This window comes from Asterias amurensis, chromosome 12 (assembly GCF_032118995.1).
Source record: "Asterias amurensis chromosome 12, ASM3211899v1".
NCBI classification, from domain to species: domain Eukaryota; kingdom Metazoa; phylum Echinodermata; class Asteroidea; order Forcipulatida; family Asteriidae; genus Asterias; species Asterias amurensis.
Window position 1 is genome coordinate 17,995,015 of NC_092659.1, and position 20,564 is coordinate 18,015,578.

The 20,564-nt window shown below is 39.7% G+C and overlaps 1 protein-coding gene across 1 annotated transcript; it reads left to right on the forward strand.

Moving 5' to 3' along the window:
- The first annotated feature begins 3,833 nt into the window (after window positions 1-3,833).
- LOC139945376 (uncharacterized) lies at window positions 3,834-20,005 on the forward strand. The gene is made up of 18 exons (XM_071942724.1): window positions 3,834-4,254; window positions 6,289-6,410; window positions 6,764-6,837; window positions 7,440-7,571; window positions 8,037-8,229; window positions 8,661-8,759; window positions 8,925-9,049; window positions 9,255-9,575; window positions 10,002-10,947; window positions 11,276-11,376; window positions 11,814-11,907; window positions 14,052-14,098; window positions 14,559-14,612; window positions 15,036-15,186; window positions 15,590-15,689; window positions 16,223-16,346; window positions 16,993-17,122; window positions 17,907-20,005. Exons 1-18 carry the CDS (start codon window positions 3,950-3,952, stop codon window positions 18,032-18,034), a joined length of 3,246 nt encoding a protein of 1,081 aa, XP_071798825.1. The 5' UTR covers window positions 3,834-3,949; the 3' UTR covers window positions 18,035-20,005.
- Window positions 20,006-20,564: the final 559 nt, after the last annotated feature.

Consider the following 20,564-nt stretch of genomic DNA (forward strand, 5'->3'; position numbering starts at 1 on the left):
TGTAAAAATACAAGTAATTGCTACAGTATGTTAGTAAAATTGTGTTTTTATTTATATGTCTATAAGTGAAAGGTAATCCAGCGAGCAAAATGTTCATGCCTGATCTTTTACTTTTCAGTCTTCTTGCTAATGCTGAACCTTTAACTTGATAAGTAATTGCTAGTTTTTATTTATCTGGCCCAATTGGCTAGCTGCTAATGTCAGAGCTGAGTGGTGGCCATAGATCTCCATTATAGGGTGCGTTCGTTTAGCTTCCCTGGGTCTACCCCGCGGTGCTCACTCGGGTGAGCCCCTGACAAGAGCTAAACGAACGATCACTCACCGCTGTCGTATTTACGTCATGCACCTGGGTCCAGCCCCCAAGTGACCCACTCCAAAAGCAGGGCACTGGGGGCTGACTCAGGTGAGCCCCCTGGAATGACGTCAGAGCTATTCGAACGCACCGGGGGCAGAACGGGGTCGACCCAGGGAAGCTAAACGAACGCACCCACTCTGACTGAATAGGACATTGCGCTGCGCTGTGCTGCGTGCATAAACACGCGGCCGAACAATGGCGGCGCAATTCCTGCAAATGGGTATTATTAATTTGCACGGGTCGGGTTTGTGAGTCTGTCATAGTAAATTGAGAATAGAAAATGAGGGGAAATCATGACGATCGATAAATTGATAAGTATGAAAAAGTTTCTGATCGAAATGCAAATAAAGCACACTAATAAGAATTTACATTTTTGTCTATCAAATTCCCTATTAATTTTTATGATAATGACATTATTTTTAAACAAAAACTCGGACGAGAAACGTATTGGGATTCAGGTACGTTTTTTTAATTCTTTCAATTCATTGAGAAATTGACAAAATAAACCATACAAACTTTAAAGACAAAACAAGAGTCGCTCCTATAATTTAAAATTCGAGTAGATCGATATGCAAACTAAGACTAGATTGAGAACTACATATTCGCTAAAATCGAGGGAAAAAGACAAGAAAGATAAAAACAAAATACAATGTGATAATTGAGAGTTGCCTCCATTAACGAATTTAAACTTTTTATTGTTAAGCATTGAAAAACAATCCCAACAGCAAAACTTCCATAACCTTTCTACTGTTTCGCCATAAATAAATACTTTTTATGTTTGTACCGTCTTAGATGCTACATAATTCGTATACTTGTCGCTTTCCCGAACCTTTGAATTATTGATGCTATTATGACGAACACCTTGTTGGATCCCGGGCTTTCCTAGCCAACCTTGTTGAGCTGTAAATGGCTCCGCTTCATCGGTCTCCTCAGTGTCACCATTACAGCCCAACCATTTACTGCAGTATAGCCAGGGATCACACCCAAATTAAGACACCGTACAACCTGGGAAGCGGCAGCCAGGGGATCACCTTTGAAGGAGATTCAACTTTTTATTTCAGATGTTTACATTATACATCACAAAGAAAACTGACTGGGTAAATTTGGTAAATGATTTGGGGTGAACAAATAAAAATTGACTAGAGTGGGACTTGAACCACAACCTCCGGATTAACATGCCGGTGCTCTACCAACTGAGCTATCTAGCCCTATGTTGACGATCCCCTGGCTGCCCCTTCCCAGGTATCGTAACTTCGGTGTGATCCCTGGCTACACGACGGCAGTTAATGGTTGCATGGCTTCTGACCAGCAACCCCCGAACAAAGATAGAGAAACAGCCAAAAATAGGGTTAGATAGCTCAGTTGGTTGAGCGCCGGCGCGTTAATCCGAAAGTCATTGGTTTGAGTCCCATCCTATCCCAGTAAATATTTCTTTGTTCGAACCCCAAATCATTTAAACAGTTTAACCAGTCAGTTTCCCTTGTCACTCTTTATAGCATTCATTACATGTTTGAGTTTAGCCAAGGCCACCAGCCTTCTATTCTGCCATTGTCGTCTCTCCTGTAGTTGATCAAAGTGAAAACTTGCAGCACTTTTTTCTACCTTGAAGGTTGGAGATGGTCCAAATGATTAAGTGACTCTGTCGAAAGTGGCACCGTGACGTTCCATGTAGTTGACTGTACCTGCAAACGAGTTCAACATTTATCAGTGTCAGCTAGATTGTTAACCAGAAAGCCTTGATTTTTTTTAAAGATTTTTGCATATCTTGTTCACGAGGAGGGCCAAAAAGTATGTCTTGTGTTTTTGTTGTTGATAGTTCTTACCCTCGGCGGTGAGATGAATTACTTCAAGATGGTCCAAAAACACATACACTGTACCCCAAATATTATGAGGAAACATGCTAAATTAATATCAATAACTGATGCTATTTAAAATTTCAAAAAAAGGAATCTAGCCCCCCAGTTACGTGGTCTAATTAAGACCCATAGTATATAAGATTAAGAACTAGAGGGCAACCTGGTGATGCTGCTTGCACATACAAACACGACGGGACCACAACACAAGGAGACATGCGCGCCATTTTATATGAGCGTTTGAATATTATTAAGTACACTTGGGAGAGTGTGTGTTGGTAACGCTCGCGATGCTGTTTTGTCAATTTACAAAATGGCCGCACGAGCGCTTGCCGGGCCGCATATAAGGCCTAGGGTGTGTTTTGGCGACCCCAACCAAAGTACAACCAAGTCTTAATCGGTTATCGGTTGGTATGGTCTGAACCGCATCGTCACAGCGCTCAACCGAACATGCAAAAATGCTCAACCGATGGTTGGGGTCACCAAAAAAATGCACTCCACTGGGCCTTCTAGTTCTTACATATAACTCTTTGTTTTGACCCCTTTGCCTACCCACAAATGCATTGCGATTCTGAATCGCGATAAAAGATAAACCTTCGACCTTTACTATTTTTAAGCCTTATTAAGGTAATGTAATTGGATCTCTGCCGTGCCTGCCGAGTGAGCGAAGCGCAGTGACAGTGTTTGCTTACCTTCCTTGCGATCAGTTCTAGTTTGGGATTCCCTCATGAAGAGATGGTAGTTTGTACCCACAGAAATGGCGAAAGTTCTGCCAAAAAATTGAAGAAATTATGAACAAATTCAAAGTTCCAGAACTGAAGTTGACCTGCTAGCTGAGTGGTCTTCGTGTTGACACGCATGACATGTGGACTGTGTTTTTAATTATTGCACCAACACAAAAAAATGAGGGCGCTATGCTGGTTTAACGGTGGTATCTTGTTTGCAGGTGAAAAATTCACGGTTGTGTTAAATACCGCCCTCTTACGTGTGGACAACTGCTGCTTTATGATTGGTCTGTTGCACGTAAGCTTACGCTTAACAGACCAATCATAAAGCTTGGTTATTAACTTACGCGCAACAGACGAACATGTGTTAAATACCGCCCTCTTACGTGTGGACAACTGCTGCTTTATGATTGGTCTGTTGCACGTAAGCTTACGCTTAACAGACCAATCATAAAGCTTGGTTATTAACTTACGCGCAACAGACCAATATTTGTGTTAAATACCGCCCTCCAACGTGTGGACAACTGCTGCTTTATGTAATAGATGTTAAATTTGCATCGGGGATAAAAAAAAAAAAATTAAAAAAAAAATAATATGCTGCTTTATGATTGGTCTGTTGCGCGTAAGCTTACGCTTAACAGACCAATCATAAAGCTTGGTTATTAACTTACGCGCAATAGACCAATCATAAAGCAGCAGTTGTCCACACGTAAGAGGGCGGTATTTAACACAACCGTTAAATTTTCACGTGCAAGCAAAATACCACCGTTAAACCAGCATAGCGCCCTCATTGGAGATCAATGGTGGTGGGCCAGTCTAGCTAGCTAGGACGACAAGCATGCAAGGCGCTGGGGAGCGAAGTGGCGCGCGCGCGCCCTCTCGTGTGACAGGTACAAGAAGTTGGCACCGTTTCGTTGATGAGACAAAAAAGTATGGCGGACGAAATCGTGTAAATAATGTCCCGAAAACATGCCGGCAAGTTTTGACAAAATTCCCACCAAGCACGTCAACACAACATGCCCAACATGACTCGTCGGGACGGAGATGCAAGTATAAAGATGACGAGATCAGATCGTTCCGATTCAGTCCCGACGAAGTATTCTATTGGGGGTGAAAATGGGAGTGATTCTTCGACGAAATCGTCCACGGCGAAACATCCGGTTACGGACTCAATATCGTCCCGACCGCGGTCGGCCTCGAACTCCCTGCCGGGCTCCAGAGCCTCTTCACGGCCTGGTTCGCAGATGACGTCTCGGGCGAATAGCCAGGAATCCATCATCGACCTGTTTGATTGTATGACACTTGCTCTCGGGCAAAATGGGTAAGAGGTCAAATTTGAAATAATGACATTTGTTTTAAAATTGTTTTATTCAACATGTTTTGCAATACTCTAGTCTAGGACTCTAACTGGATAACTTTCCGTATGGCGCCACCACTTTTTCACTCATTTTTACAAAAAGGGATATGTCAGTCAGGTAAATTAGATACTATATTATTTTATTTCGAATGAAAAAGTGGTGGCGCCATACGGAAACTTTTCCCTCTAACTAAGTAACACTGACTAAGTCTAGTCACACAAAGTTTTTGACTTGCATAATCATATTTCCTCCTCTTACCAGTTTTCACGGTATTATGCCTTTTTCTTTGAATTTGGAAAAAATAATGATGACATATATCAACCGATGCCCTAATTATCTTCATTTGTTTATTATGAAGTATGCAAACATAATTATATTAAGACTTGATGGACATTGATATGTTCACACCACACACCTTCGATGACTTCAACCATGGAGGTAGAAATCGGAGAAATCAACTGGCCCCATTTGTTTTGAGTTTTTCCTGTTTTCACGGCAAATGAGAAAGTATGTTTTCCCGGTGAAGCCATACATGGAAGAAACATCTGCAGTGACTACTAGTGTTCTTTGAGACTCTGTGTGTATGACGACTCTATAGCCAGCAGTTGTACTTCAATTTGTTCACAATATTTTTATATTAAATTTAAAAAATTACCATGGTAACTTGCAACAAAAAAATAAAAATAATAATAATAAAAAGTGTGAATAAATTCTGGCTTTCAATCTTTTTTTTTTAAATTTATTTTATTATTATTATTATTATTAATATTCATAATAAAGCGTATGAATAAACAGTGATAATTGAATCAACAAGCTGATGTTTAAATTTTAATATTAATATTAATATTGATATGAGGGTTAAAAAAAAAAAAATCTCTGAAAATATTAGAAAATGATATAAGGCGCATGCCTAAAATACCAAACTTTTTTTCATTTACAAGTGCAAATAACCAGTGGAGCCTTACGTGTTTCTAAGTTTTGGTCAAGGGAGAGGAGACTCTTTGCTTGGCAAATAAAACCACAAATTTGTTATCTAGGGACTGTTTTACATTGTGCACAGAGAGGTAAAAGATTTGCCACGATTTTAGGGACACCTCGAAAACAGGACCTCCTACGATATAATTAATAAATGTATAATAAATAATATAATAATGCAAGATCTCTCTGCTCTGACTAAGTTAAGCATGTTTAGTGAGTGGCAGCTGGTAGTTGATGAAAACGTTGTATAAATTAGTCATTTTAGTTGAGAATAATATTAATAACCTGTGTCGATTGAATTGATTTGAAAAGTTTATAAAATGTTATTTTGGTTGTAAGGTCTTTTTGTCAAAAGAAAAAATTGGAATTTTTGTTGTTGTGTCGAGTCCCGATGTCAGATGCAATGTGTCCGCCATGCAATACTGTCCGCTCCGGACACTTTTGCATATGCAATCGTGTCCGTGGCTATGCAAATACCGTCCGGTGGACATGTACATGACTGTACACGCATGTTGCGGGCGCGTAAGCAAGCGTGCATGCACTGAACCTACGTATTTTAAATGGAGATTATTCACGTATTTTATGATTGCAGCGAATACCCAACGGCCAAACATTTCCAATGTCATTCATGACATGCACTTGGGTTGTGAGAAGGCGAATGTTTTCCGTCGTCTAAGGGCGTTTTATTTACTGCAAGGACGGTTTTGCATGGGGGCGGACACAACTGCATATATGCAAAAGTGTCCGGGCGGACACAATTGCATTTTGCAGCAGCGTACGGGCGGACACGATTGCATATATGCAAAACTGTCCGGCGAACATTATTGCATGTGCAATAATGTCCTCCGGATAGTATTGCATAGAGGACATAATTACATGCGACACCGGTCGTGATAGTGTCCCTGACCTGAGCAAGACACTTTACAAGTTACCTAAACCATAATTGCTTCTCTCCACCCATTTGCCAAAGAATTGAGATTGATCTTGAATTTTTATATTAATGTTTTTTTTTTAAACAGACATGAAGGAAAAGGAATCCATCTGAAGTATCCCAAACCCAGACTTCTGTCCCAACCTCGGTGGTCATGGGCGGACAAACTGCGCATCAACAGTGCCATCTGGAGGAGCTGGCATATCCAATGTAAGTCCCTGATTTGGGGTTGTCAAATGTAAACTTCGTATCAGCAAAAATTCCGTAAAGTTAACATACATTTTTAATTATGCCCCCAATGACTTTCGCTAAGCAGTATTTTCTGCTTAACAATAATAGCTTAAGTAAATCAATTTCATAAAGCTGATGCAGTAAATACTGCTTAGTGCTTAGGTTTCTGGAATAGTTTAGCCCACATAGTTATGCCCACATTGGAATAGTTAAGCCCACAAATGAGACTTGAAGCAGTGCCCCATATTTTGGGTGTTGTAATAGTTTTAAGGTCCTTTGAATAATACCCAGAATAATTATTAAACTATTGATACTCAAATTTTCTTTTAAAGTCGTGAAGAACAAGAAGCCCATTGGCTGCCATTTTGATCCCCAGCTTCCGGAAACACGGCGCCCCACCCTTCAGGTAAGTACATTCTTCAGCTTCTGTCATTTCCCATGAGTGATATTCGCTCAGCTGGTGAGTGAAACTCGCCTAGCTGGTGAGTGAAACTCGCTAAGCTGGTGAATGAAGCTCGCTAAGCCAGTGAATGAACCTCTCTAAGCTGATGAGTGAAGTCCACTCAGCTGGTTAGTGGCTAAGTCAATGCAAAAAACTTACTAAGTTGGTCAATAAAACTTGTTATGCCGGTGAGGGAAACTGCGTGGCTGGTGAATGAAGCTTCTAAACGGTTAAGTTAACTCGCTTAGTCGATGAGTGAAACTCGTTAAGCTAGTGAGTGAAACTTGTTAAGCCAGTGAGTAAACCTCGCTTACCTGGTGAGTAAGACTCGCTAAGCTGGTGAGTGGAACCTCTAAGCTATTGAGTGAAGCTCTTACGCCAGTGAGTAAAACTCGCTAAGCTGGTGAAAGAAACTTGTTAAGCCAGTGAGCTAACCTCGCTAACCTGGTGAGTAAGACCTCTAAGCTAGTGAGGGAAGCTCTTAAAGCCAGTGAATGAAACTCACTAAAGCCAGTGAGTGAAATTTAAGAGAATAAGTTTGAGTCATTATTTTGTTCTTTCAAAAGGCTGACGCAATTCAGAGTGGACGTGGAACGACTGGCAGCATACAGTACAACCAATCACAAGTTGGTTCCGTCCTCAGAGACTACAGAAAATGGCGCCTCTATCACCTGGATTTATCAACAACAACAATAAAGGTAAGCCTTAGTCTAGGGCCCAATAACTGCTTGAGCACAGCAACAGTATGCTAGAAATCCCCACTTGACAACAGGGCTTGATTTCATAGAGTGGATATTACGCTCAACTGCAGCTAAGCACAATAACATTATGCTTACCAGAATAAGGTTACCAACCAATCTAGCACATAACATGTACAATTTGTGGCTGGTGTCCTGCTTATCCCTGCTAAGCAGGAAATGGTTAAGCAAAGTTTGTATTCTTACTGTTTGGACAAAACTGCTTCAAATTTTCACCAATATCTCAAAAAATGCTACCACCTCTTCAAATGAAATATCACAGGTTTGTTTAATGTATACAATTACAATTACATTTATAGCGAATTAAAACAATCAACAGTTCCCCTCAAAACAGAGGTATAATTTGCCTTTAAGTAAGCACTCTGAGGGTTAAAAATATTCCACCTTTTTCGTTGTTTGTTTTAGCCGCCCGTAGCTTCAAGTTCACCGCCAGTAGACAATGCAGAAGAGAATGCAATAGACTTGAATATGTCGCACCCTCCGTTGTCCCCTATGTCTGCATGCACCCTAGCCAACGAGGACACCCTAAAGGATTTCTCCGACACTCTCTTCATCAGCAAGAAGAAACATTTCTCTGTTCCACACCCCAAGAAAATCAGTAAGTGAGACAGAATTGTTATAATCTGTGTTGAGTCTTTAAAAAAGTAGTTGGCAAGGCTAGTTCACACCAAACTAGTTCTCAAAATGTCCGAACATTTGGGCCTGGCCAGAATTTATAGCTTTGCCAGACTATGTCTATAACGTGACCCAAGTACGTCAATTTCATTCAAAGTAAGCCTTCCCGTTTAAAGTATGTTGCCACTCCGTCTGATTGCAATAGGGAATGTTCGGCTACAATTTTTTAGCAGGCTCAATGTTCTGGAGCACCATTTCCGATCAAACCTGTCCGAGCTTTGCACACAGTTTAAGCCTGTTCAGCTCTAATGTTTTTCAGTACGTAGTGAGAACAAGTTTGGTGTGATGGGGGGGTTTAGATGCCGTAGGTTAGTGAGTGCTATTTTTCTGATATTTTTCTTTCTTTTTGAGCAGCTCGTCATGTATACAATGCCGACGTCATCCAACCCGGGTTGATGCAGTTGGAACCAGACTTTGACGACGATTTCATGGACACTTTAGACTCGCTTCAAGGTAAAAAAATAGCAGGAACTTAAGCTTGTTTTCGTGTAAAATTAGGTCTGTTAATGTAGAGTTGTGCATCTAAGTTTAGTTTTCTAAGCAATTAAATAGAATTGCTGACTTCCATGCCTGTACTAATTAAGTGAAATGTAACAACTTGTTTTTCTTTTATTTCAGACACTCTCAGTAAAACCCCGACCAAGTTTGACTTGCGTAGTCTGATAGAGTTTCCAGATAGTATTATAAACTCAGACAACAGTATGAGTGCCTTCAACGACTCTATGGCCCTTGGGACCTTCACGGTAAGTTGCAGTCGTCAAGTTCGCACTTTGCTTAACACAGAGATGTAAACTATGGGGTGACTACTTTAACCCTCCTACTATGTGACCATTGGATATCTTTCAAATGTTATTTATTTGATATTCTTTGTAAAGTGCTAAGAGATAACTTTATATTAGGAGCTATATAAATCAAATATATTATTATTATTGTACCTTTCTCGTAAAGACCGTCAACGAGGAAAGGCCAGGGTCTTCTAATCCATCGACCTGTCCCTATTTCGTCACGGCTGCACCGAACCCTGCCACTGCCTCCCGAAGTCTTTCCTTCCCCACCTCGACGTCGTCGTCGACCCAACACTGGCCTCAAGTCAGCTACCAAGGAAGCTCCAATCAAACCAAGACCAGTAACTACCCCTCTACAACGTCCAGCAGCTACGGGCAGATGCCCCCCATATTCGAGGCAGTGGCTTCAGGGCCTGGAGTCACTGCAATGCAAGTGGATTCATCTGCAACGTATGAAGTGTCCGCAATGACAACTGGGTCAACTGTAAGTCTGACCAAAATATATTCCATAAAAACTGACACTAATAATAGTCAGGTTAGCTTGACTCAAGTGGGATGTGCCTTAACGTGACAAGGTGCCCCCAAAGTTAGTTAGTCTATTGGTTACCAAACAAAATTAGTTCTTGAAAACCTTTGACATAAGATAAGTTTTGAGAAGAGATTTGAATTTTGTGGTACAAAGACAAGGTCTAAGATAAAGTGTTAGAGAGTTCCAGATGCATGGCGTGGCTAAAGAAAAAGGACTGTCACCCCAGGAGTGTCGAGACTCAAGTTCATTGAGGAGAAGCATGGTCTGGATTGAAGATTCCTTGACGTGTAAACTTTAAGTAGTTCTGAGATATAGAGGGAAGCCTTCATTAATTGAAGATGTTTGTAGATTCTTATATTTGAATTGTAAATTATTTTGCAGGTTTATCACACATCACAACCAATGAAGCAGGAGCCTCCGAGTCCAACAATGGTCAAGAACCAACAGTGTTTGAATTCTGGGGTAGATATAAACGACGCCATCTACATGTTAGCAGCTCAGTTACAACAGCAACAACAGCAAAGTGCTAAGCAACAAGAGGTAGGCTATAATTGGAATCTTCCATCTGAAGCTCAACCCGCAGCTGGCGTCGGCAGCAATGAGACATTCTGGAGGGATGGGGCAACGCAAGGGAACCCAGACGTGCAAGTCAGCGAGCCGTATTCAAACCTCCCACAGTCTGTTCCCTCAACAGGAGTTAACTGGTCCTTCGCAGGTGGCTCTTCCGATGTGTCCGTCACCAACGGCGTATTCCCACAGGGGATCATGTCTCAAGGAGGCCTGTCCAGCACCAACGCAGCTTTCATCAAGAACGCTGGAGGGCTCCCTCACGGGATCGTTTTGGACACCATGGCACCAATGGACCAGAATGTGGTTTTCGGCGCAATGTATTCCACACCACATAACACGCCTTCTCCCGGCAACACCACACCTGGTCACGTGACATCAGGCCGAAGGACACCGGGTCAGGTGACCCCCGTCCATGTGACCCCTGGTTATAGAACCCCTGGTCATGGGACGCCTGGTCATGTGACACCTGGTCATGTGACACCTGGTTATGGGACACCCGGTCATGTGACACCCGGTCATGTGACACCCGGTCATGTGACACCCGGTCATGTGACACCCGGTCATGTGACACCTGGTCATGTAACACCTGGTCATGTGACACCAGGGTATGTCACTCCAGGCCATGTGACACCAGGTCATGTGACGCCTGGTCACATGACACCCTACTTGGAAGAGTCCATGGAGTTTGAGCAGTATTCCTACCATCAAGTTCCAAAGACGACTGCAAGCACGTCATCGTCATATAAGATCAAAAGAGGTTTGGGGATAAACAATATTGATTATTTGGTGTTAATGCAACTGGAAAATGTAAAACTGAAAAGTTTTTTCAATACCTTAGCACATTAGGAAAAGTATTACAATTACTATACGTTTAGGCTCAAGCCGAGTCTTTTTCTGAGCCTTCGAGAAAGACTCTGCTAGGGTCAAAACATTAGGCTATTTTTCGAATACATTGCTCTCCAGTTGGCAACAGCTAGTTTTAGTTTCTGGACTTAAAAAAGGCGAAAGCATGGCATTCTTAAGACTTAAGAAGACATATTACTTGCCTGTTCTGGATTAATGTTGTTCTTTTTTCTTCTGAGCAGAACGCTCCCACAGTAGGAAGAATTCCAACGAGAGAAGTCCGAGAGTTAGTCAAACTGTTGTGTTTGCAGACTCTGCATCGTACACTGCATACATGGGAAAGGTAGGTATTTATGGAAACAATTGAAAACAAATTCACAAAAGAACAATTCTGGAAAGTTTCAACACTTTTTTTAAGTTCTAAACCTGTTAAGACATGACAATATGTCCTGTTAGCCTTTGAGAAAGACTCTGCTAGCATGGCTGATGTCGAAATGTCAGGCCATTAACTATTTTTGTAAGATGTTCTTTAAGAACATTTATTGAGATAAGAGATATTTTTAGAGGTGAACAAGTTTATAATAATACACAGAATTCCCGTACAAAATTTTCATTGATTGGGAAGGAGTGTAGAAACCTTTTAAAAATTAAAGAAGTTTGACACTTGGTATTACGGCAAACCAAATGTTATTGATAAGTTTAACCTTTTTTTTTCTTCAATATCTATTCTTCTAATCAAGCTATCATTCCCCTTTTTTTACACAATATATATTTCCATAGTCCGAGACTAAAGACCTTGGCAAACCTGAGGCTCGTACGGAGACGAATTTGAGCCCCCTCCTGTTAACCAGCCACCACCCTTCCACGGCTTCCAGTGAGTAAACCCCTCCACCTCAGTTTTTTTCTGGAGGAAAAAAAAACAGGGTAGCCGTCGCAGGACTTTTGGAAATATAATCGAAGGGGCTTTCGTAAAAAAATGCTTAACTGTCGCAAAATTGAAAACAACATTGTTGATGACCGTTCGCATACTGCGTTCGGTATGCGGCAAGTATAGCCATGGTTGCGCAGTGTCCGCCCAGTGGTGTTTTTGTTTGTTTTATTGCTGTTTGGTGCTGCCACGACGATTCAGGCCAGTAAAGGGCACCAAGGCATTTTTCTCCATGGTAAAGGGCACCCTATGAGGAAATTAGAAAAATTCAACTGGAGCATTTCAAGGGCACCAAGGCAATGACCATGGGGCATGGAGGCAATCACCTTCGTTGCATCCATGTAGAATCATGAACTGACATTTCCTTCTCAATTCACTTTTACTCGTGTTATGAGTGTTTAAATTGCACTCTTGCTTTGAAATAGTACTTTCACAAATTGTTTGTGAAATAGTCCAACAAATTTGTTGAAAAAGTCGTGGCAGAACAGATTTTTAAATGCTTTTCTTGTTTTAGTTTTCTTTTTTTCTGCGTGAATTTTTTAAGCACAAAATGATTGCAGTCGTTAATGTGTAGCCAATCTCAAGAAGCAACGGGCCCAGATTCATACAGCTGCTAAAGCATAAAACACTGCTTCCAAATTTTCTGGTTGGCAGAAATGAGCGGGATACCAGGCACAAATTGTACATGTGATATGGTATTTTGGCTGGTTCTGCAAGGGTTCAATAATGTCTGACATGTGGCTAATTGTGATTGGCTGCTTACATTACCCTAGACTTTACAAGACTGTCTACCATTTTAAGTTTATTTGTAAATGTATATCATTTAAATACTTTTTGGCAGTGTTCTCAACATATGGATTTTGGGAGGGTGGGTTGCCCGCACAAAGTTTAAGACCACCTCACTTGCCAGAGAATTGCCCGCCCTGCCAATGAATAAGAACTTTTAGTTCTAAATTCTAAATTCAAATTTTTAACCCCTTTCTTAGCAGTTTGATGTTGAAAATGTCAATCACTTAAAATTGCTTTTCTGCAGTTATCACTAACTTGTGAATGGTAGACAATCTAAAAATGTGTTTTTTGTTTTTTTGACAGGACTCCATTTTTTTTCTATCAACAAATTTTTTTTCAAATTTGATTTTTTCCCCCTTTCTTTGCAGCCAACATGTGAATTCCCATTTTGTTCCTTTTTTTTCTCTGCAGGGGGAAATTAACACTATACTTGCTCTTCATTTTAATTTACCCAAAAACAGCAAATCCCCCAAAATCCTCTAAATGTTTTGTTGAAGAAATTCAATATTATGCTAATTACAATCTTTCTTTCAATTTCAGATGGAAACAAAAAAACAAAAATTCTTTTCAGGCAAAAAAAAAGAAATTTTAATAACGTCTTCATTTCCAGTTTCTCCTTGCCTTTTATCATGCTCTTGCAATTGTTGACGAAACATGCACTTGTTTTCATAAATGCATTTGTTTTTTGTGTGAATTAATCAAAATACCTTTTTCCCCATAGAAATTTTAGATTTTTTTTTGTAGGAAAATTCATCAAAGTTTATTATGCAAGATATCAAGAACTATTCATATTTAAGTTGAAAATGAGTACCTTCACATGAAAAAACATTTTCGTGCAATTATTTAAAACCCCAAATAACCAAATAACCCTTTTTAACCCGATTTTACAGCAGAATTGAAATGTTATTGCAGTTTCTCTAATCCTCAATTTTGTATTTTCTCTCTCCCAATCATCACAATCTTTACCCCTTTTTATCCCTACCGCCATTTCTCTGAAACCCCCACACCATTTTTTGTCACCATTTGTCTCCATCTCTCTCCGTGCCGATCTTCCGACTATCTTCCCTCAAAACAAATTTCTGACCTCTTCTTGCCCTATCCCCCACCGTGTTCGTGACCATTATTTCTCACTATGTCTGTCAATCTATTCCCCACCCCCATCTGTGACCATATTCCCCACCCCTCTGTCATCCTATTCCACTCCTCATCTGTCGCTCTATTCCCAACCCATCTGTGACCCTATTCCCAACCCTGTCTGTCACCCTATTCCCCTACCTTTCTGTGACCGTGTGTAACCATAGGTGCTGCCTCTTCTCCTGGGAGCATGACAGAAGGCACAGAGTTTGATGTGAGTACACTCCCCTCACACTAAAGCAGTCACAACATTCTTCCTTAACAGTGTCCCGCTGGTCAAAGGCCAGTTAACACCTGAACACCAGTCAAAATTCTTTAAGCGTGGTCTGACTGGATCAACCATTTTCTAAAAAGCATCCCTTTTCAATTACCCCCCCCCCACATTTAATGTCAGTGACCCAACCCCACCCCGTTTGAAATCTGGACTTAAGGGATTATGACATTTCCAGAGTAAAATAACACAATTTATACTCTTGTGATACTTTCAATGTTTTGAAAATATTTTTCATTAACATTCAAACGTTGTATTAGTTTACATTCTCACAAGAATATAAAGAAAAGGGGCTTGTTTAGAAAAAAGGCAAATGAAAACTTATAAAAACTGAGAAAAAACGGCGACCCCAACCTGAACTTTAACCCTGTGTCAATAAGTCTCTTTCTGCTCTTCTTTATAGTTTCCAACACCACAAGCAAAGCGGAGGAAAACCCCAGACAGTAGTGGCGAGAAGGTAAGTTATTCGCTGACTTATTTGCATATTAATTGTTTGTTGTGTTTGATTGAAAATAGAAGACTTGCAAACAAGTTTTTAATGGTTTGACTTTGTAGTGGTGATAGTCGAGTCGTGGTGCTGGTGATTGTTTTGGGTTTCCACGACTGAATACTGCTCTTGCGAGATCACTGCTTTTGGTCAAAGCTGCCCGAGTCGCGGGATCGTGGAGAGAGTCAGAACACTATCACCAGTTAACAGTTATTTACTTGTCCACAAGTCTATGAAAATAGAGGACTGGAACAAATTCAAGAATGCATCATTCCTCTAAAGGTATCGAAAAAGTGGTCATAAAGATGTGTAAGACATCATAGACATGTCATTACAATTTTAACATGCTAAACAAATGATAGTTCAACAAGAGATTGTTCTGTTCATTCTCAGGAAACACGACGTCGGTACAAACACCTTCAGTCGGAACACAAGCGTAGGTTTAACATCCAATCCGGTCTCGATGAAATCCAAAGAGTGGTCCCAAGCTTGAGGAATGCCACTGAATCAAACAAAAGTAGCACGGCAGGCATGCTGCAGAAAGGTGGGTTATTTTCATTTTTTTTGAATGACGTTGAGTGTAACATGCGGCAGACCTGGAACTTCATCATTAAAGGGGCCAAGCCATCTCCATTTTGCAAAGGGCACTTCCATTGAAAAAACTGAAAGTCAATGTGAAACTTTTGAAGGGGCGCCAAGACCAGGGGCAATGAAACCCGTGGCCTTGGTAGTATACGTGTAATTCTTGGCCTGATGTGGTGATTGGGCCAAATCAAAGCACAAGTTTTATTTGATTGGTGATAATATGATTGATAAAATAACTTTTTTTAAAGTATTTTGACTGAATTTTCTTCAATGTAATAGAATTGTAAAATTGTTCTTCAACTTACTATTTGAACTTATTATTACCATTGTTGTATGCAACAAATTTGTGTATTCTTTTTCAGCCCATGAGCACATCGTTACGATGAAACAAGAAGTTGAAGATCTGAGAAACACCAGCGACAAACTTAAAGGAGAAGTTTTGTCGCTGAAGAAAGAAATTGAGTGAGTACATAATGAACTCCTTTTTTATGCTTTCAACACTGAACTAGCCAGAATGACTTGTGACTGATTTTCGGGTGTTTTCAAGGTAGTGGACACTTTTGGTAGTAAACCAAAGTAAGTGTTTGCACAAACTTGGTTACAAGCAACGGAGAGATGTTGATGGTGTAAACCATTGTGAGAAATGGCTTCCTCTGAAGCAACATAGTTTTCGAGAAAGAAGTAATTGTCCACGAATTTGATTTTGAGACCTCAGAATTAGATTTTGAGTTCCCAAAATCAAGCATCTGAAAGCACAAAACTTTGTGTGACAAGGGTTTTTTTTCTTTTCCATTATTATTATCTCGCAACTTCGATGACCACTTGAGTTCAAATTTTCGCAGGTTTGTTATTTTGTGCATATGTTGAGAAGACTTGGTTTTTGACAGTTACCAATAGTGTCCAGTGTCTTTAATCGGCGTTTGGACAGCAATGCACTGCTGGAAAGGCAGCAAGGCAAGCGGACCTTTGATCTATATATCACTCTCTTGTTGCAGCACGTATCAAGATGAGTTACCAGACAGCGGGGCACCAGTGAACACTCAGAGTGACACGCAGTTAAAGAATATGATGGAGACATACCTCCACAAAAGAATGAAGAAAAACTGGAGGTTTTGGATTGTATCCTTTAGCATGCACTTTTGCCTTAAATAAAATCTTGTATTAGTTTTCTTACTGTTGGGTCATGAAGATAATTGTAAACCTGGTTCTTACATATATGCATAGACGATGTGACCTATGTTTACATTCAAATTGACAAAACACTGTATACGTCATGTTTCGTCGGGCAAAAAGACGTGTAGTTATGGTAACATTGCATACACTTTCTAGCTGGCTGCCAAAACACAAAGGTTTTGCTCTGCGGTATGCGCGCGAATCATGTTATGAGGGCACATCGTGTATATAGCGCTTTATCTACGGGCATCTTAAAGCCCTTATTGTTTATTCCAGAATGGCTTTTTGAGCTATGAGACCCATGTGAAACACTGTGTAACTGACACCCCCCAAAAATATATTGGCAAAATAGAGAGACCGCCAACATAGGCTAGTTGATAGTGTGCCAGAACGCTAATCTGAAGGTCGTTGGTTCAAGCCCTGCTCTTGTCAAGATTTCTTTGTTCAGCCCAAAATTAGAACCCCTGTAGTTAGTTGATTATTCCAATAATACATAAGTGGCAGATTCAAGTCTCACTCTAGTCAATTGGTTCTTGTTCAACTCCACAAAACTATGAGATTTTAGTTTCCTTTACTGTCTATATGATAACAGTTCAGCCTGATAGTGCGGCCGTTGTTTGACACCTATATGATGGCCGTAAGTTCGTCTCAAGTCAGTGATTTTGACCGTGTAGTTCATGATTGGACTGAGGAATGCTGTCGGCTTAAACCACTTCGGAAGTGTGAGTATCACGTCTTAATAATAATATAAATAATAATAATAAGGAAAACTTATAAAGCGCAAAAATCCATAAAAGTGCTCATTGCGCTAAACGCAAAAATTTAATAAGCATAAGAATAATATTAAGACTTGTAATGCGCACATATCCACCCTGCTGGGTGTTCAAAAACAAAACGACACAAAACAGAAAAACAGACACAACAAAATTAGTCATTGAAAACCTGTGACATAAGATAAGTTTTGAGAAGAGATTTGAATTGTGTGGTACAAAGACAAGATCTAAGATTAAGTGGTAGAGAGTTCCAGATGCGTGGCGCAGCTGAAGAAAAAGCCCTGTCACCCCGAGACTTGGGTTCAATGAGGAGAAGCATGGACTTTGATCGAAGATTCCTTGATGGAGTGTAAACTTGAAGCAGTTCAGAAATATAGTGGGGAGCCTTGCCATTAATAGCTTTGTGGACAATGAGCCAGTGTAGTTGTTTCAGAATGGGAGCGCTAGAACAGGATTTTCTAGACAGTGTCACTATGCGGGCAGCAGTATTTTGGAGCCGTTGAAGTCGGGAAATCTGGTTGTTAGGAAGACTGTAGAGAAGAACATTGTCGTTGTCAAGACGAGAAGTAACAAATGCATTTTTGGGAGTTGCGCTTTCCCAATGTGCTTTGGTGAAGGAAACAAAGTGGCTAACTTGAATCATATCTAGGACCCCTAGCCTGTTGCATTTTTCCCTTTAAAGTTTTGATTGTCGTTTCTAAATTGTTTATCGTTTCTTTTTTCCTTTGTACAGTGGTAACGTCAGCTTTAACCGATCTGAGCCGAGACACTTCCATACTCATGGAGCCAGGTCTTCTACAAACTGAAATCCAAGAACTCATAGCCAAAGAAACAAACCAAAATTCACCTTTCAAGACGTAATGGTTGCTGAAATTAAACAAGATTAATAAATTAAAACAGATTTTTTTATAACATATTGAAAATATTTATGAAGAGTCATCATCTTGAAATTCTTTTTTAAAGCTAAAATTATAAAGATAACATAAGTCAAATGTTAGTGTTAGTTTTTGTGGCGTGATAACTAAAACTACCCATCATTATTTTATATGGTGCCTTCGATTAGCTTCCCTGGGTCTCTGACAAGAGGTAAACGAACGATCACTCATCCTCTCATGGTCAGAATGCACCTCGGGCCAGCCCCACGTGACCCACTCCACAAGCAGGGCATTTGGGGCTGACCAGGGTGAGCCCCTGTAATGACGTCAAAGCTAATCGAACGTACCAGGGGCAGATCAGGAAGCTAATCAAATTCACCCATCTTGATGCCTCTTTATGATTTTACATCCAATTGAAAGTCCAGGGTCCTTAATAAAAAATTAAAAAAAATCGAAGTTTTCCATACTCTAATATTGATTCTTGGTATATTCACAAATCTTTTGTCAAACCATTGTCATATTTTTTGGAAGAATTCTTTATATTTTGGTTAGAGCTTTGAGTTTTGGAAAGTGTGTACAAGTCAGATCCTGTCATGACAAAAGAATAAATCACTTTTTATCCCCAAAAATTTGAGTATGAGAAGCATTTCTGATGGTGGTATTTCTCAGAGTAGGTTCTCAACTTGTAGATTGTTTTTGTTGCGAGGAAATAACTGCTCCATATTTTCAGCCCTTTATTAAAAAATGTTACAACCTTTTGAAAAGAAATTTTCAACGGTAGTTAGTTGGTTGTATGGTATAAATAAACAAACAGTGGGTTGTGATTACCAAATTGTTACATAAAACTCACATACCTAACAAGGCCAGTGTGTAAAAAAGTGTTGTTCCTCCTATATATCAAGGATACAATTATGAAAATATTTTTTATGATCTTGCATATTGATGAGTTTTATTTATTTTCCAACAAAATGCTGCAACTTTTGATCTGGAATTTAGAAAACTGCCTAACCTTGTTGAACCTCTAGCGAGCAAAATGAGTTTACTAGCTGTAAAGTAAATTGCATTTGCATATTGTGTGAAACTGATTTCGGACTTTCAGTTCGCTAATATTTCGCTGCTTGATGGACATGATTGATTACGCAGTTCCTTCTGTCACACCCAAAAATGAGAAAATTATGTCTGAACACTTTCCATTTTTTTGTGTTTTATTAATTATGAAGTTTGAGTTTAAAATTACAATTTAAGCAATTTTTTTACTGATGTATTTTTACGTGAACATCATTACCTTTTCACTAACTTGGTAACGACAATTGATTTTGTGGGAGCTAAATTCTCCATTTTTACACCTAGATGAAGAGAAGCAACCATAGTTGTTTATTGACACTTCCACCATTAACTTAAACTCCAGCAATCGATTTTACAAACTTCTTTCTCACTTATCTTAGGACTTAGGACGAGTCCTAACCCTGCACTGTAGCATGCAGACCTTGAGATTAATCCTAAGTTAGGACGAGTAAGACTGGTCCCAACTCTTCGTGAAATGGACCCCTGGTATTGTATTCAAGTAGCTGTGGGTGTTAACATTCCCATTTGTACACCAAGGTATAGCGAAGCAACCATGGATATTTGTTAGTACAAAAACAAAAGTAAATCACTGGCCCAGTTCTGGCACCCTCTCTTCTGGATTAGTGTTACTGAACTTACCCAATTGGGAATATATACCCGATTGGGAACTTTAAGCCTTCCCTTTATTATGTCATGTGTGATTTTAAATTGTTTGTGATGTACAAAAATGTGTGGATATATCGTGTGATTTTGGCTACCTGATATTTATTAGTTTTTATGAAAATTTATTTTTGAGGAAACTGCATGGTGGATTTATTTCTTTGATTCAAAAAATATATATTTATATATGATTTAATGTTTGGAGGGTGTTATGGATGAATAAAGTTGGTGTTTTTACTTCCGTCAAATGTTGTGTTTTGGAGTTTGTTTCTTGTGTTTGGGTTTATTAGCCAAAAGAAGAAATATATATATATTTGACAAATGGCAAGTTGAATATTTTGGCTTCTATGTTTGTCATGGTATAAAGAATTGATCCCCCCCCCCCAGATTGTGTTTGCATTTTTGTTAAAAGGCTTTAAAATGTTTCACTTTTCAACCATTGCATCAACCTCAAAATTGAATGCAACTCAACAAAGAATTGTCCATAAATAATAACATTCTTTGCCACGAAATTGGCATTCAACCAACTCATGAATTAACCCAAATTTCCTTGAAGTTTACTAACTCTTCTAAATTTTCCGGTTGGCACTGTGCCTATTTTAAAACGTTTTTTAATGTAATTTTTTTGTAAGTCAAACCAAATCAATGTGCTGATTAAAGAAAACCCAACACGAAAGCAAATGCGAACAAAATTATCTGTTGATTATGTGCAATAAAATGTGTTTGTTAATATTATTTCGTATTGAGTCAGAGTGGCACCTCCCCGCGGGTAGTTGAACAGAAACGCCCCT

Coding starts and splice junctions, on each gene's coding strand:
- LOC139945376 (XM_071942724.1), top strand. CDS start 3,950: ATGCCCAACATGACTCGTCGGGACGGAGATGCAAGTATAAAGATGACG. Junction 9,050..9,254: donor TGGCCCTTGGGACCTTCACG/GTAAGTTGCAGT, acceptor TTTCTCGTAAAG/ACCGTCAACGAGGAAAGGCC. Junction 10,948..11,275: donor GTCATATAAGATCAAAAGAG/GTTTGGGGATAA, acceptor TCTTCTGAGCAG/AACGCTCCCACAGTAGGAAG.